We start from the raw sequence: 14,324 nt of genomic DNA, 5'->3' as shown, positions 1-14,324 counted from the left end.
TGGGAAACCAGCGGAATTAAAGGAAACTGCTGCGACATCTGGACACTGCGTGGCGCTGGCGCCGCTGGAGCGGCGGGCCCCGCTCCGGACCAGGTAGGCGGAGCCGAACCCCAACTCCCGCTGGGTCGGGGCGCCCCTTCCCCTCCCAGCTCCACGCGCTGCGGAGGGTTCTGGGCTAGGCCAAGAGTCCATTCACCAGGCAAATTTTATTTTCGGTTTTGACATCCCGCTCAGCGAAGCATCTGAACGCTTCTTCCTCTTTCCTCCTCCCGCCGTGCTCCCCTCCCCCACGGCTGCTCCCCGTTCTCCGAGTGTCCCTGCGTCCACCGCTCCTTCCTCCCGCAGCCTTACCCCCCTCCTCCTCCGGCCCCACGCTCGGACACGCTTCCCTCTCGCTGCCCGACTCCCCAGCACGGTCCCTCTTCTCTCTCCTCGCCTCCCTCCCTACCTCCCCCATCTTTTCTTCCACATCACTGATCCTTTCTTTCTGGACACCCCCCAACCCCCTCTCTGTGCTGCTGTGGTCCACCCGGCACAGGAAAGCGGGGGAAGAAAAGGAAAGAGCCGCATAAAGGAGGTTGGGGGGAGGTTGAGTCGAGGACACCGAGGCGGCCTGGGGACACTCAAGAGCCGGTTCCGGAGCGCAGTCGGACTGGTCCCGGCTCCCGGGCTAGAAAGAGCTTTGACGCGGGCTCGCCGGCTCCCCGAAGGCGAGTGGTCCAGCCCAGGACGCCGCTTGCAGGCGGGCGGCGCTGACCCGATGTCCCCAGCTCCTCGGCTCCGAAGTCGTTCTCGATCGGCCCTGAACCTCGCGGGCTGGAGGCGCGGCCTGGTCGCTCGGCGTGGAAGAAAGGGTGTGGGACTAGGCCCAGCCTTCGGAGCCTGAAAGGTGGACCACATTGAAGTGGCTTCTTTTTTTTGCTTGTGCCCGAGCCTAGTGGCCGAGCTGCAGAAGTGGATCCCTAGTGAGAAAGGCGACAGGTCCTCTGGAGCAAACGCCGAGCTCTTCACTATCTGGAGGAGGCAAGTGGGACTCGGATGGTGCGAGCCACCGTACTGTAACGGTGAGGCCAGGTCCAGCTGCACTCGGGCTGCTTCCACTCCCCATCCCTCACTTCCGCACAGGACGCAGCCTCTTGACTGGCCAGTTGAAGTGAGACTCAGGGGCCAGGCTTAAATGTTTTTGTTTAGTTGCTAAGTCACGTCTGACTCTTTGAGACCCCGTGGACTGGAGTCTGCCAAGCTCCTCTGTCCATGGGATTTATGAGGCAGGGATACTGTAGAGGGTTACCGTTTCCATCTCCAGGGGATCTTCCCGATGCAGGGATCGAATGGGTGTCTCCTGCGTCTCCTGCACTGGCAGGAGGATTCTTTAGGATTGAGCCACCAGGGAAGCCTCAGGCTCAAATAGCCACTCTAAATAAATTACAAATGCACCTCTCCAGACTTTCCTGACCATCCAGGCTCCATGCTGAGGCTGCTTACGACAGAATGAATGTGCTTTCTCTGCTTACGACAGAATGAATGTGCTTTCTCTGCTTGTGACAGAATGAATGTGCTTTCTCTTCACAAGGTTAGCTCGTTCTTCTTCAGGTCTCTTCTCAGGTATCCGCCCTCAGAGACTCTTCCTCTAGGCACTGTATTTTTTTTTTTTTTTTTTTTCCCTCCTAGAGTGCTTACCCTACAGAAGTTATCATAAGTAATTATTTGTCTCTCAGTATGCAACCTCCATGGAAGGTGGATCTTGCTCTGTTTTGCACTATGCCCATGATCCCCTCCTTCACTTCCTCCACCCCCCCAAAAAAATCTTTGTAGGAGAGATGGACTTGTAAAAACTTACAATTATAATGAGGGAATTTCATTTTATGGCCAACAGAGGAGGGGTACTTTAGGAGATGGGGAATGAGAGAAAGAATCCTGGAGGAGAAATATTGCCCAATTGCAGCTTAGTATCATTTAAGAACCCTGGAGAAGTGGAAGAGTGAACCCAGGTAGTGTTAATAGCTGTGGCAGTAAACTATGGTGCATGAGGATGAGAAGACCTGTATTACACATTTCTGTATTATCATTTCTTGAAATTATTAGTCAGGGTTCTCTAGAGAGACAGAACCAAATGTGTGTGTTTCTATGATTTATTTTAAGGAATTGGCTTACCCCAGTTGTGGGGGCTGGGAAAACTTGAAGTCTGCGTGACAAATAGGCAGGCTGGAGACCCAGAGAAGAGTTGATACTGCAGTTTTGAGTTAGAAGGCAGCAGCCTGGAGACTGAATTCTTTCTTCTTTGGGCAACCTCTCTTTCACTTAAGGCCTTCAACTAACTGGATGAGGCCCACACACATTATGGAGGATAATCTGCTTTACTTAAAGTCTATGGATTTACATGTTAATTATATATATTAAAAATAGCGTTATAGCAATATCTTGACTGGTGTTTGACCAAACAACTGGATACCATAGCCTTGCCAAGCTGACACATAAAATTCAACCTCACATTATCCTATTATTCCTAAAAGGTCTCCTGAGCTTCAGTTTCCCAAATGAAGTTTTAGACTTCAGATCCCAAGTTTAAATTCAGGGACCTGTCTGTATTGATTTGGCCTGTATAGCTTCACCTATAACCATTTCCTCTCCACCTAAACTTGTTCTCGGGATAAGGAGAGTTACCCACTTCAGAGGAATGCCATTAGAATGACAGCACGGGATAAAATGATAAGCTATACAATACGCTCTATATAGTAGTGAATGAAGAGTTCAATGAATATAAAATTAAAAACTCAAACTTAAATTCTGTCTTGGTTTTCCCTTGCTGCCCAACACCTGTGTTTTTTTAGTTGTGGTATACGGGGAATTCTATCTAATTTTAATGTTCAGACTAAGCAAAATATAATTATGAAGATGAATCTTTACCAATACAATTAATTTGTGGCATTCCAAAGATGTTTGGAGTTTCACATGACTTTGGCTGTGTGTTCTTCAAAAACAGTATGACCAAAAGCTTGGCAGTGTTATTTGTATGCACTTTGGCTTCTTTTACTTATTTTATCCTCACTGTGGCTCTTCGAATTTGGGATTACTACCCTATCTTACAGGTGAGAAAACTGAGGCCTAGACAGACTAAAACCTTGGATACTTTATGACCTGCAAGTGCCAAGGCTGGACTTACTAAGAAAGTCTTTGGACTAAAATCCTTGTGCCCTTTCTGTTGTTCTACAGGCTAGAGTCAACAGGAAGTGAGCTATTGATGGGTCATTTTTGGCCTAAAACTGGACTTCGCAGATCTGAGTGTTTGAATGGAGGAAAATGATGTTTTATTTTAAAAAATGATTTCTATTTTGGATCAGCAAATTCATTCCACAGGCAGAGATAGGAGTGGGCATTTTACTAATGATTTGTCTGTACCATCCAACTCTACTACCCACAGCCATGATGTCCTAGAGACAACTAGCTTTTTCCCTCAGGTATCTCTTGATTATAAAAATTCTGTGAGAAATTTTCCATGCTCAAACTAAAAATCCCAAAGATGTAAGACACAGGACACTATAAGCAAGATTTTAAAACTATTATTTGAACATATATGACAAAAGATTAACTTTTAGAATATATGAATACATAAGTGAGTTAGAAAAATAACCCAGTAAGAATGGTAGCAAATAATATAATGGGCAGTTTAGAAGATATTAAAATAGCCAAATGGTAAAAAACTATGAAAATATATTCAACTTTACTGATTAGTAAAGAAATGTAACAAAAACACTGACATACCTATAGGTATGGCAGAAATAAAAAGAGTGATAACATTGGGAAAGTTGTCAGAAAACAATCATCCTTACATACTATTGTAATTTGGTACATTCATTTTGGATGGCAACTTTATAGTATCTATTAAAACTGTATACATATACATACCCTTTGACTCAGCAATCCCACTGAGTTTATGTATGCACATATACACATACATAAATATAGGTATGGAAATATGTATACTATTTGTGTAGGGTTTATATGTGTATGAAAGAAATACATATTACATATATATGTATACATGTACTAACCTTTGACTTTGCAATTCTGCTCCTATAACTCATTTAAGTATGAGAAGTATATATACATATATATGTATATATTATTGGAGATATACACACATATATACAAACATAAGTATGGAAAGATTTTATACACACATGTGCAGACATATACTGTATGCGTGTTTCTTTGTGTGAGAGGAAAAAGAGAGATGTACCCTTTACCTTAGCAATATCACTTCTATAAATTGCTACAGATTGCTCATAAAGGGGTGAAAAAAAGGTTCTTTGTAGCATCATATGTAGTAGCAAAAAAACAGGAAACAATTTACATGTTTGTCAATAAGAAACTGATTTTTAAAAATTTGGGTTTATCCATAAAATGTAAACTATGCAACTATACAAAAAACAAAGTGCATCTTTATTTCCTAATGCAGGTTGTCAAAGATCTACTACCAAACAAAACAAGTTATAGAATGGTTTCCTAAATGTGTGTATTGGGAAGGTGTGTTTACAATTATATGTACTTATATTTCTGGGAAGTTGATTAATTAAAAAAAAAGTAGTTACGCCTGGATAATGAGAATGGTGGGTAGGAAAATTTCAGGAGGTATTTACTTAATTCTGTTTATTTTCTGTACTGTTTGAAAGTTTACTATGAACCAGAATTTTTAAATAACAATTACAGAAATTTTCATCTTCAAAACTAGAGATTCTAATTTTGTAGTCCTGAAGTGGTCAGTGACTTCAAAATTTGGAACACAAATGATTGAGAGTCAGGGTTGAGAATCACTTCCCTACATGTTGGTCTCAAATGACTAGTGGGGAAAACACCATCATTTATACAGATACAATAAATACTTGGGGCACATATAAAATGAAATGTCATATAATTTTTCCCTAGAAAGGGGATGGCATAGTCTTCTGTTCAAGATGGAATTTAAACAGATCAAAAGGCTCCTGAAGCTCTGGAATAGATCCATATATAATATCTCTAACTATCAAAGGCAGTCCAGAGATTAGAGAGCAGTAGAGGATGACAAAATATTTTAGGCAAGGTTATAGCTTATAATTCTAAATTGGCCTGTTGGAAGCAGATACAGAAGACTGTACAAGGTACTTACTTTTGTGTCCTAGGAAAGGTGATAGAATTTAGTAACTCATAACCCACAGACAGAATGAGAAGCCAATTTCCCAGAATTCACAGAAAACTCTGTGTGTTATTGATAATCTGTTGACCTACCTGTGGTTTTGTTAATAGAAAAAGTGCTTACTATTTTATGTTTATATGTTCTCTCTTATAAACATATTATTAAATATGTAATGACACATATTAAAATTATTTACAGCTTAATCTGATAAAACAAAATGCAATTATGTATATTAAGAGATGAATGAAAACTGAAGAACAATGGATAATTTTTACCTATCTGGTTTAGGGGTATATTGAAAACCACTTAAACAGCAGACACTCATGACTGGTTCTAACTCCCACTCTTAGCCACACCTATTATCTTGTCAGAAGAAAGTGGAATTATCAGTCACATGCAGTTTTCAACTAAAGCAAAGGGATGAAGAAATTTGTGATGGGATAGGGAAGTAGAGTGGAGTTTGGTTAAAATGAAATGGAGACTCAGAGGTTACACAAGAAAAGAGTTCAAAGGAAGTAGCTCCAATCCTGTCAGAATATAGAGTATGCCAAAGAGAAAACAGATTATGCATTTTGGGAGAAGGCCAAATTTGAAACGGAAATGAGGCATGTTTTAATTACTGTAATTGGTCTTAAAAGTTTTCACCTTAACTCTGTGGTAAAACATTTTACGTGCCAGCACTGACTATATAGATCTGCTGGAGGTCTCATGTCTGGGGCTTCTGAATGGGAAGGGGATTAACAGGTGTTTGGGGTTCTTTGTAAACTTCAAAGAAAATGTAGATGTCTGTGAGACAGTCATTGAATCATCTTCATACTTCTCTCTCCATTTCTTTTACCCCCAGAAAAATATTTGGTTTATATTGATTTAAAACTTCAAATTAGAAAATCAGAATTGGGTGCTCAGTTGGGAAATACATGATGTATATTACTGTGCTTAATATGTAATCCATGCCAGTTATGTGTTATTTCATCAGTAGTACTGGCTTCAAAGCAAAATTTCCTATATTACATAATTAACAAAGAGGTGATATATACAAGTTATTTCCATAAAGTAAAAAGGACTCCTACCCTAGTGGCTTAGATGGTAAAGAATCCATCTACCAATGCAGGAGACTTGGGTTTGATTCCTGTGTCGGAATGATACCCTGAAGAACGAAGTGGCAGCCCACTCCAGTATTCTTGTCTGGAGAATCCCATGGAGTGAGGAGCCTGGCAGGCTACAGCCCATGGGGTTGCAAAGAGTTGGACATGACTGAGGAACTAACACAAGCACACATACCATTTGTAAAAGCTGATACTGAGAAAAGTTTTATAGAAAATCCAGACAGTAGCATATGAGCCAGATTCCCATTATTTTAGGCCTGGAGATATTTCACAAACCCTACCAGCGTGTAGATTATATACAGTTTGTTTTGGTTTGATTTGATTAATCAAATCAATAATCACTGATCAATCTTCCACAAAACACCACATGCCTCTCCTCCTTCTAGTCCTTTCTTTTCATCTCATTCTCTGCCCTCCTGAAATGGCTGACTCAGACATATTCAAAACAAAAATCATGGCATCCGGTCCCATCACTTCATGGCAAATAAATGGGGAAACAATGGAAACAGTGACAGACTTTATTTTCTTGGGCTCCAAAATCACTGCAGATGGTGACTGCAGCCATGAAATTAAAAGACGCTTGCTCCTTGGAAGAAAACCTATGACCAACCTAGACAGTGTATTAAAAAGCAGAGATATTACTCTGCTGGCACAGGTCCATCTAGTGAAAGTTATGGTTTTTTTCAGTAGTCATGTATGGACATGAGAGTTGGACCATAAAGAAAGCTGAGCGCCTAAGAATTGATGCTTTTGAACTGTGGTGTTGGAGAAGACTCTTGAGAGTCCCTTGGACTGCAAGGAGATCCAACCAGTCAATCCTAAAGGAAATCAGTCCTGAATATTCATTGGAAGGATTGATGCTGAAGCTCCAATACTTTGGCCACCTGATGTGAAGAACTGACTCATTTGAAAAGACCCTGACGCTGGGAAAGATTAAAGGTAGGAGGGGAAGGGACGGAGGATGAGATGCTTGAATGGCATCCTTGACTCAATGGACAGGAGTTTGAGCAAGCTATGGGAGTTGGTGATGGACAGGGAAGCCTGGCGTGCTGCAGTCCATGAGGTCGAAAAGAGCGGGACAGGACTGAATGACTGAACTGAACTGTACCTGTTCAGGTGATACTAAGCTCTTCCCTGACCAGCTGGTTCCTACTATTACTAACACTTAGGGACCTAAAACTTCATACAAATGAGAAAGTGCAGACCTTTAGAAATGGGTTTGTAAAATCTGTGACAGCTATTTACAGTTATTCTAATGACATTTCTACATATTTTAGCATTCTCATGCTTCACACTTTCTATTCCTTCCAAAATCCCCAACCTTTTTTCTTGGTTTTAACTCCTATACCAACTCCTCTTAGGTCAGAATCACTTGTTATAAGCGTACTTAAAAAACATCATTCTTTTCAGAGCATTTAGTTGGTAAATACCTACTTCAGCTTTATTTTAATAAATTTATTGGGTACTTGCTTATCTCACTTAAAGAACTGAGTTCTTTTGGTCGCTCTGAGTGACATGAGATAAATGCACAATGTGACAACAAAAAAATCAGGTAAGATGGAGTAAGAAAGAGCTTGAAATTAAACTACATATTTATTTTACAAAGCATCTTTTTTGTGCTAGTTCCCACAAACTTGTCTCTAACTTTTCAGTTAACTGGTAGAGGTGGTACTTATAAAGATCCCCCATTTCCCAAGGCTCCAGAATTTAAAAATGTATATCTCTTCTCTCTCTTCCCTTATATAGCTTTTATTGGCTCAGACAGACCATGGCAAAATTATTACTAATAAAATATAGGACCCCATATAGTCATGTATATGACAAACTTATAAAGGGATAAAATGTTAGTGATGGTTGGGAGCCTAAAAATAATCTAGTATCACTCCCATTTTTTACAGATGAGGAAATTGGGGCTAATCATGTCATTTGATTTAGTAGATCATATATTGAATTAGTTGAAGAACCAATATCAGAATCCAGGTCTCCTACCTTCCATTCAAGTCCTAATTTGTCTTTCCTTCATTCCCTCTTTCTTCCCTGGAATTTTAAATAGAACAGGATGTTGAAAGTATTGTGATTCAACTCTTGTTTCTTCTTCAAGTAATTAAAAAAATTAAAATGTTCTTATTTTCTTATGTATTTACCTCCCCCCCATCTTTTTAAAATTGGTAACTGAATGCAATGAAATTACATCAACCTAGGTTTTCACAAGATAATGAAATAGTTTGTTAATAGTGAAAACCTAGTACTCATATCAGATTTTGGTTATGATTAGCTACTGACGTAAATACCGAAGCAGTCTTCTTATACTGTAGATGACACCAGCTTTTCCATGTTTCAGGAAGTAGTCCACAAGAGTGTTTCTAAGGTTTTAAAATCACTAATTCTAATTGCTCTTTTTTTTTTTTTTGGTAGAGTGGCAACATCTTGAACATTGGAAAAGAAAAATAAGCATGTCTTGGTTTTTAAAATATTTGATAATTACAGAGGTGGTTAAGAAAAAATCCCTATTAACTATTACATATTAACACACAAGTAATTTGTTTTTTAACATTTCCCATAAAGGAAGGACAGTATAGAATCTCAATGTGATTGGTGTAAGTTAAATTAGTTTTATTTATTTGCTGAAGGTCAGTTACCTAGCTTTATAAAATGAACTTATTTGGTCCTGGACACCATATTCATATTGTTTTTGTCATAACACAGAAATAAAATATCATTAAGGCATTCCTATGAACACACTTTCCCAAAGCTGTTAGGAGCTGTATGGATCTTGAGCTCTCAGAATTTATTTCATTTCCTTATATTTGAAATTACTAATTTTAGCCATTAGAACATAGGAAATTATAAATAGATTTTTCTTTCATGTAAATCATCCTCGTCTTCTCATCCATTCACTCAGCTGAAAAAAGAAATATAAAAATGAGGCCAAATGAATATATTATTGAATTATAAATTTATTTTACTTCCAGATCTTGCAGTGAAGGTCAGGTGATAAGATTTTTACAAACCTTGGTAATATTTTAGATTTAGACACAGAAATTAACATGTATATTTTTCTGTAATTGTAAAATGGAGCCAGAAGCAGGGCTCATGTATATAGAGCTATATTTATTTGCATGTATCCTTCAAAGTAAAATCTTAAACAGATTTAACATATGTATTTCTTGTGCGGCTGATAAAACACATTGGCCATACCTGCCTAACAGGTGGATCTGAAAACTGAATTTACGTTTACATGCATCATAAATATTTCACTGCAACCAGGTGGTACTTGATTTTCCAATAATGTATGATGTTTTGGCATATATATATATATGAATCTCACAGTACCCTGTAGTACCCAACCATATTTTCTTGATTTACTTTCCATTAATATAAGGTTGTCACCAGATTCCACAACTCCCTTAAATTAGGAATGGAATTCACATGTTTTAAGTCAAAACCTTGGTGTTCAATCTCAACTTTTCTTTTTAACATTAAAACAGTGAAATACCAGTTATTCCAATGCTGTAATGAATCAAGCAACACTGGAAATTAAATCCCCAAACAGTACACCTTTAATTTGTTCAGCAGATATTAAGACATTTCACGAGCCATCATTATGTATTTTCAACAGTTTCACTCAGTCTACTCTTTCAGCAACCCTTTGGGAAATATCCTGAGATCATTTACTGGGTAAGGGCATGGATCTTCTAAAAAACATGAGTAATATTTCATAGTTTGACCCTGGAGACACTCTAGTAAAGGAAACAAACTTTAACAAAGAAATAAATAGGTTAAGGACTGAAGTAACCTGGGAGATGGCACTGTGCTACAGCTTCGCATAAAAGCTGTAGTTCTTCACTTCCTTCCCAAGGGCCACGAGTTACTTTGTTATTTAAAGTCTCCGAATTAAGACTGCTACTGAAGAACAACCCAGAAGTACAAAATATCACGATATCTTTTCAAGTAGCAATTTACAGGGGGCTCTCTGAATCCTACCGTATAGAGATCAAACAAATCTTTACAGTTAACAGCCTATCTACAATCGCTCTCGCTACAACCCGGACTTAGTCTGTGCGAGGAGGGAACACCGCAGGAATCTCGCCGTAACAACAGCAAATGAGCGCCCCTTTCGGAGAGCTGTTCAGCATCACCTCGACCTGGGCACTTTAGAATAAGCTGGCAAAAATTGAGGTGACTTCCGGGTCCTCTCTCCCCCATCGCTATCTAATGGGGCTGGACAAGAGGCTCCAAGGCTTCCAGTAGGTAGCTTTTTGCTCGCGACCTGCCCCGCTCCGCAAGCCTGTAAAGAAAGCGTTTGGTCGCCTACTGAGCCCGTGTCGATCTTTGTCCTCATCACTGTCTGGTTCTCCATCTCCAGATTTTCCCTCAGGGCCCGGCGCCCGACGTGGGGACTTACAGGGGAGGTCCTTCAAGGTCAGTGGGGCGATCGTTCTCACCTGCCTACCACCTGAAGGCTAGTTGCCGCCGCCTCCCACTCCGCCCCAGCACCTTCTGTGCGAAGATTCACAGCACTTGGGTTTGTTCATGGACTTGTTCACATGCCGCTTTTCACCAGAAAACCCTAAAAAGCAAACCTGGGAGTTCCACACTCGGCGGCTACTGGAAATCCATGTGCCCCACCTCTATTCATTTTGCTTCATGGTGAGTGCCGAGGGCGATATCCGGGGGCGTGGGGGGTGAGGAGAAAAAATTATTCCCAGTCAGCTCCTCCTTCGCTGCCGGGAATCTAGGCGCCCAGGAAGACTTCCGCTGCTCCACGTTTCCAGCCCTCTTTGAACTAAGTTGGGGTGGCGAACTGGAGAGAAAAAAAGTCGTTGTGGGCGGCTGTGTATGCGCGCCCTCAGTCTCCCGCGGCCGCGCGCAGGTACCGGGCGACGTCGCGGTGGCCCCGCTCCTCAGCCAGGTCCACGGGCAGGCGGCCCCAGGCATCGCGCACATCCAGCCGTCCCCCGGCTCGGTGCAGGGCCACCAGCGTGTCCAGGAAGCCCTCCCGGGCAGCGTCGTGCACTGGTCGGGTGAGGGTGGCGGGGTCCGCGCAGTTGGGGTCTGCGCCGTGGAGCAGCAGCAGCTCGGCCACGCGGGCGCTGCCCATCATCATCACCTGCCAGAGACAGCAGAGTGGTCAGGACGCGGGTGAGGGCAAGTAGAGTCTTTTCCAAAAAATACCTATTCATCCAGGCCCTTACAAGCTTCGGAAGTCTAGTTAAGCTTAATTTGCTGACGCAAATCCTGCCCCCCACCCCAGCTCCTCTCCCCCACAGCAGCCCCAGTTTATACTTTTACTCAGACCTAATTAGTTCAGTTTTATTCTCCGAACGTGGGAAGACAAGGAAGAGCTGATAACAAAGTGCTTATCGCTGTTGTGGGAAATTTTTTTAAAAATTACCATAGAAACGGGAATCTATGTTGTTAAATGATGTATGGGTAGTGTTAAGTTTAAAGACTTAAAGTCTTAAATTTATTTCCCTTGCTCTCCCCTCTCCCCCAGCTATAATCCCCATCTAAAAAATTTACTAGGCAGTCAGCTGATACATTTATTTTAGGCGTTAGAGTAACGCTTTAGGAGAGAAAATAAGAAACTACGTTTAAAACAAGGTTTACTTTGTTTATTTCTTGTAGTAAATCCCCTGTGGGAAGGCTTTTGCTTTTCACTGTTACATGTCTCTGCTCATAAAGGGCGTATATATGGTCTCGTAATTTGAGCCACAATGGGAGATAGAGGGGGGAAAAGTAAAGTCGTGCATAGTTTTATAAGACGATGAAAACAAACTATTTGTTTTCAATCAATGATTCACCACTTTTAATATTTAACATTATAGATAAGGGCTAAAGTTTAGAGGATAATATATTTGATGTAACATAAAATAGACACTATATTTGCATTGTACAGGATTTTATAATGTGCTAGGATTTTATATTGTTAAATAGTAAACATTTTGCTGTTTAAAAAGGAGCTTGGATTTTAGCAGTCAAATCAGAGCAATGCATAACTTAGAAAAACGATGTTTTGAAGCAGTAATCCTACAGTATCCATTTGTGTACATGTACATTATGCCAGCATTTACTTTATTTTAACAATTTTTGATAAATATTCAAAATGAAATTATATGTTCTTGTGAATTTATGCTTTAAAATGTACCATGGAATCAAAATATAGTATGCTAATTTTTTTCATTGTTCCATGGTTATTGAAAACATCCATCTCCTCCCTTAAAAGCCATGATATATTTTCTATTAGTGATGTAAAGGGCATTTCATATATAGAGGAGAAAAAGTGGCTCTTAATATCTCAGAATATGGTGAATTAAAATGACAAATAAAAGCCCCCTTTTACAGTTACTAATATAATTGAAGTCTTTAAGGACTACTTTAAAATATTTTTGCTGCTTTAAATAATCCCTCATTTCTTCCAACATTTTCTATTAATTCAAAATGAATTAATACATATTTAAAAATTGCACGATTAACAAGATTTCTTACTAATGACTTGGTTCTGGAAGATGATTGTAGGCGAATACTAATTTTTAGTATTTAATACTGCTGACTGCATGATAACAGTAAAACACAAAATACTACCTTAGATTTTAAAGAGATTAAAAAAATATCAGCACTGATTAAAGTGGGATTAATAGTTAAACATATCGAATAAATGAATTTTAACAATGAAGAGGCTAATTATAAAGACCCTTTGCCATTTAACAAAGCTGAAGGAATGTTTATGTAATCCAAGCATTCAGTATGATAAAAATCTATAGAAGCATATTTTTTCTTATGTAACACTCAAGAAACACTGCTAACGTAAAATAAAAGGAATTAAGTACTGTGGTTGAGGAATCCTGACATTACTTTGTATTCAGTTCGCCTGCATGAGGAAAGAATACAGTATTTCATATCGCAGCTTAAAAATTCAGGATGATTTTTTTTCATGTGCTGTGATGTAGGATTCCTTAAATCCAATCCAAATTGCGTAACTTGTAATTTAATTATCTCTATCGTTGAAAGTTGATCGCTGTTTGTTGAAAGACAAACAGATAAGACAAAGTAGTTCTCTCCAAATAGCCTCTCATTTTTCCCTTTCCTGCCCAGTTGAACCTATCCCATGCATCTCTTATGAGATGGGAGAGGGAATACTGGCCTTCCCCCCCCCCTATTAAAAAGAAAAGCAAACTGAAGTAGTGGGGTTTCCAGTCCCTTTCTTTAGAATTTTTGATGAGTGAAAACCTGCTGCTCCATACTCCAGCAAAGAGAGACACAGGTCTGTTCGTGGAGATCTCAGGTCCAGCCGCGTCCGAGGAGGCGGCGGCCCCGTGTTTGTGCGCCCCCTGCCGGCGAGGCCCGGGGCCCCCAGCTACCTGGATCGGGCGTCTCCCAAAGCGGTTGAGTCTGTTGGGATCCACACCGGCTTCGAGGAGCTGCCGCACGGCCTCCACTTGGCCCCGCGCCGCGGCGTTGGCCAGGTCCGCATCACCGCCACCACCACTGAGCATGCCCTTGTCCTCTTCGCTCACTTCGCAGCCCCCAAGCGCAAACTGTCCAGGATAATCCACCGCTAGCCGTGAACTTCGCAACGCCCTACCCTCCCTTCCCACCTCGCCCTGGAGGGCTCTCCCCACTCGGGAAGAGCTCAGCTCAACTTCAGCCTCTCTTTGCCGTCTTTCTGCGGCTAGAGGGGTCAGTACAATGGCCGAACGGCCCGTAGTTAAAGCCGGGCTTTTCCCGGATGGCTCCCAGGAAAATGCGCCTGGCGCAGCAGCAACCTTGCGCGAACCCGCTCTGGTTGCACAGTGCGGGCGCGTCACAGAGTCCTCACCGCGGAGCTTCCCTCCGGCGGAGCGGAGAACCAGCCGGGACTGAACCCGTTCCCAGCTGGGCTGTCTAGAGGCACTCTCCAACCTCCTTAGGCTCCGCCCGCTGCGGGTCCGGGCACGTCCCACTGTGTCGGAGCAGAGGCCTGGCCCGCGGCTGACGTTACAGCCCAAGAGGGTAGGGGCGGGGGAGAGCAGTCCAGAAAGTGCCCGGCCGCATGCGCTGGACAA

The 14,324-nt window shown here is 41.4% G+C and overlaps 1 protein-coding gene across 1 annotated transcript; it reads right to left on the bottom strand.

The window, feature by feature from the left end:
• Nucleotides 1-11,029: 11,029 nt before the first annotated feature.
• On the bottom strand, nucleotides 11,030-14,324 carry CDKN2B (cyclin dependent kinase inhibitor 2B). The gene is made up of 2 exons (XM_027549123.1): nucleotides 13,641-14,324; nucleotides 11,030-11,389 (listed from the first exon to the last, which is right to left on the bottom strand). The coding sequence occupies exons 1-2, from the start codon at nucleotides 13,773-13,775 to the stop codon at nucleotides 11,129-11,131; spliced, it is 396 nt and encodes a 131-aa protein (XP_027404924.1). The 5' UTR covers nucleotides 13,776-14,324; the 3' UTR covers nucleotides 11,030-11,128.

The sequence above is a fragment of the Bos indicus x Bos taurus genome, chromosome 8 (genome assembly GCF_003369695.1).
Source record: "Bos indicus x Bos taurus breed Angus x Brahman F1 hybrid chromosome 8, Bos_hybrid_MaternalHap_v2.0, whole genome shotgun sequence".
Lineage (NCBI taxonomy): Eukaryota > Metazoa > Chordata > Mammalia > Artiodactyla > Bovidae > Bos > Bos indicus x Bos taurus.
Note: the sequence above shows the minus strand (reverse complement) of the source record. Positions and strands in the feature narration are given on the sequence as shown.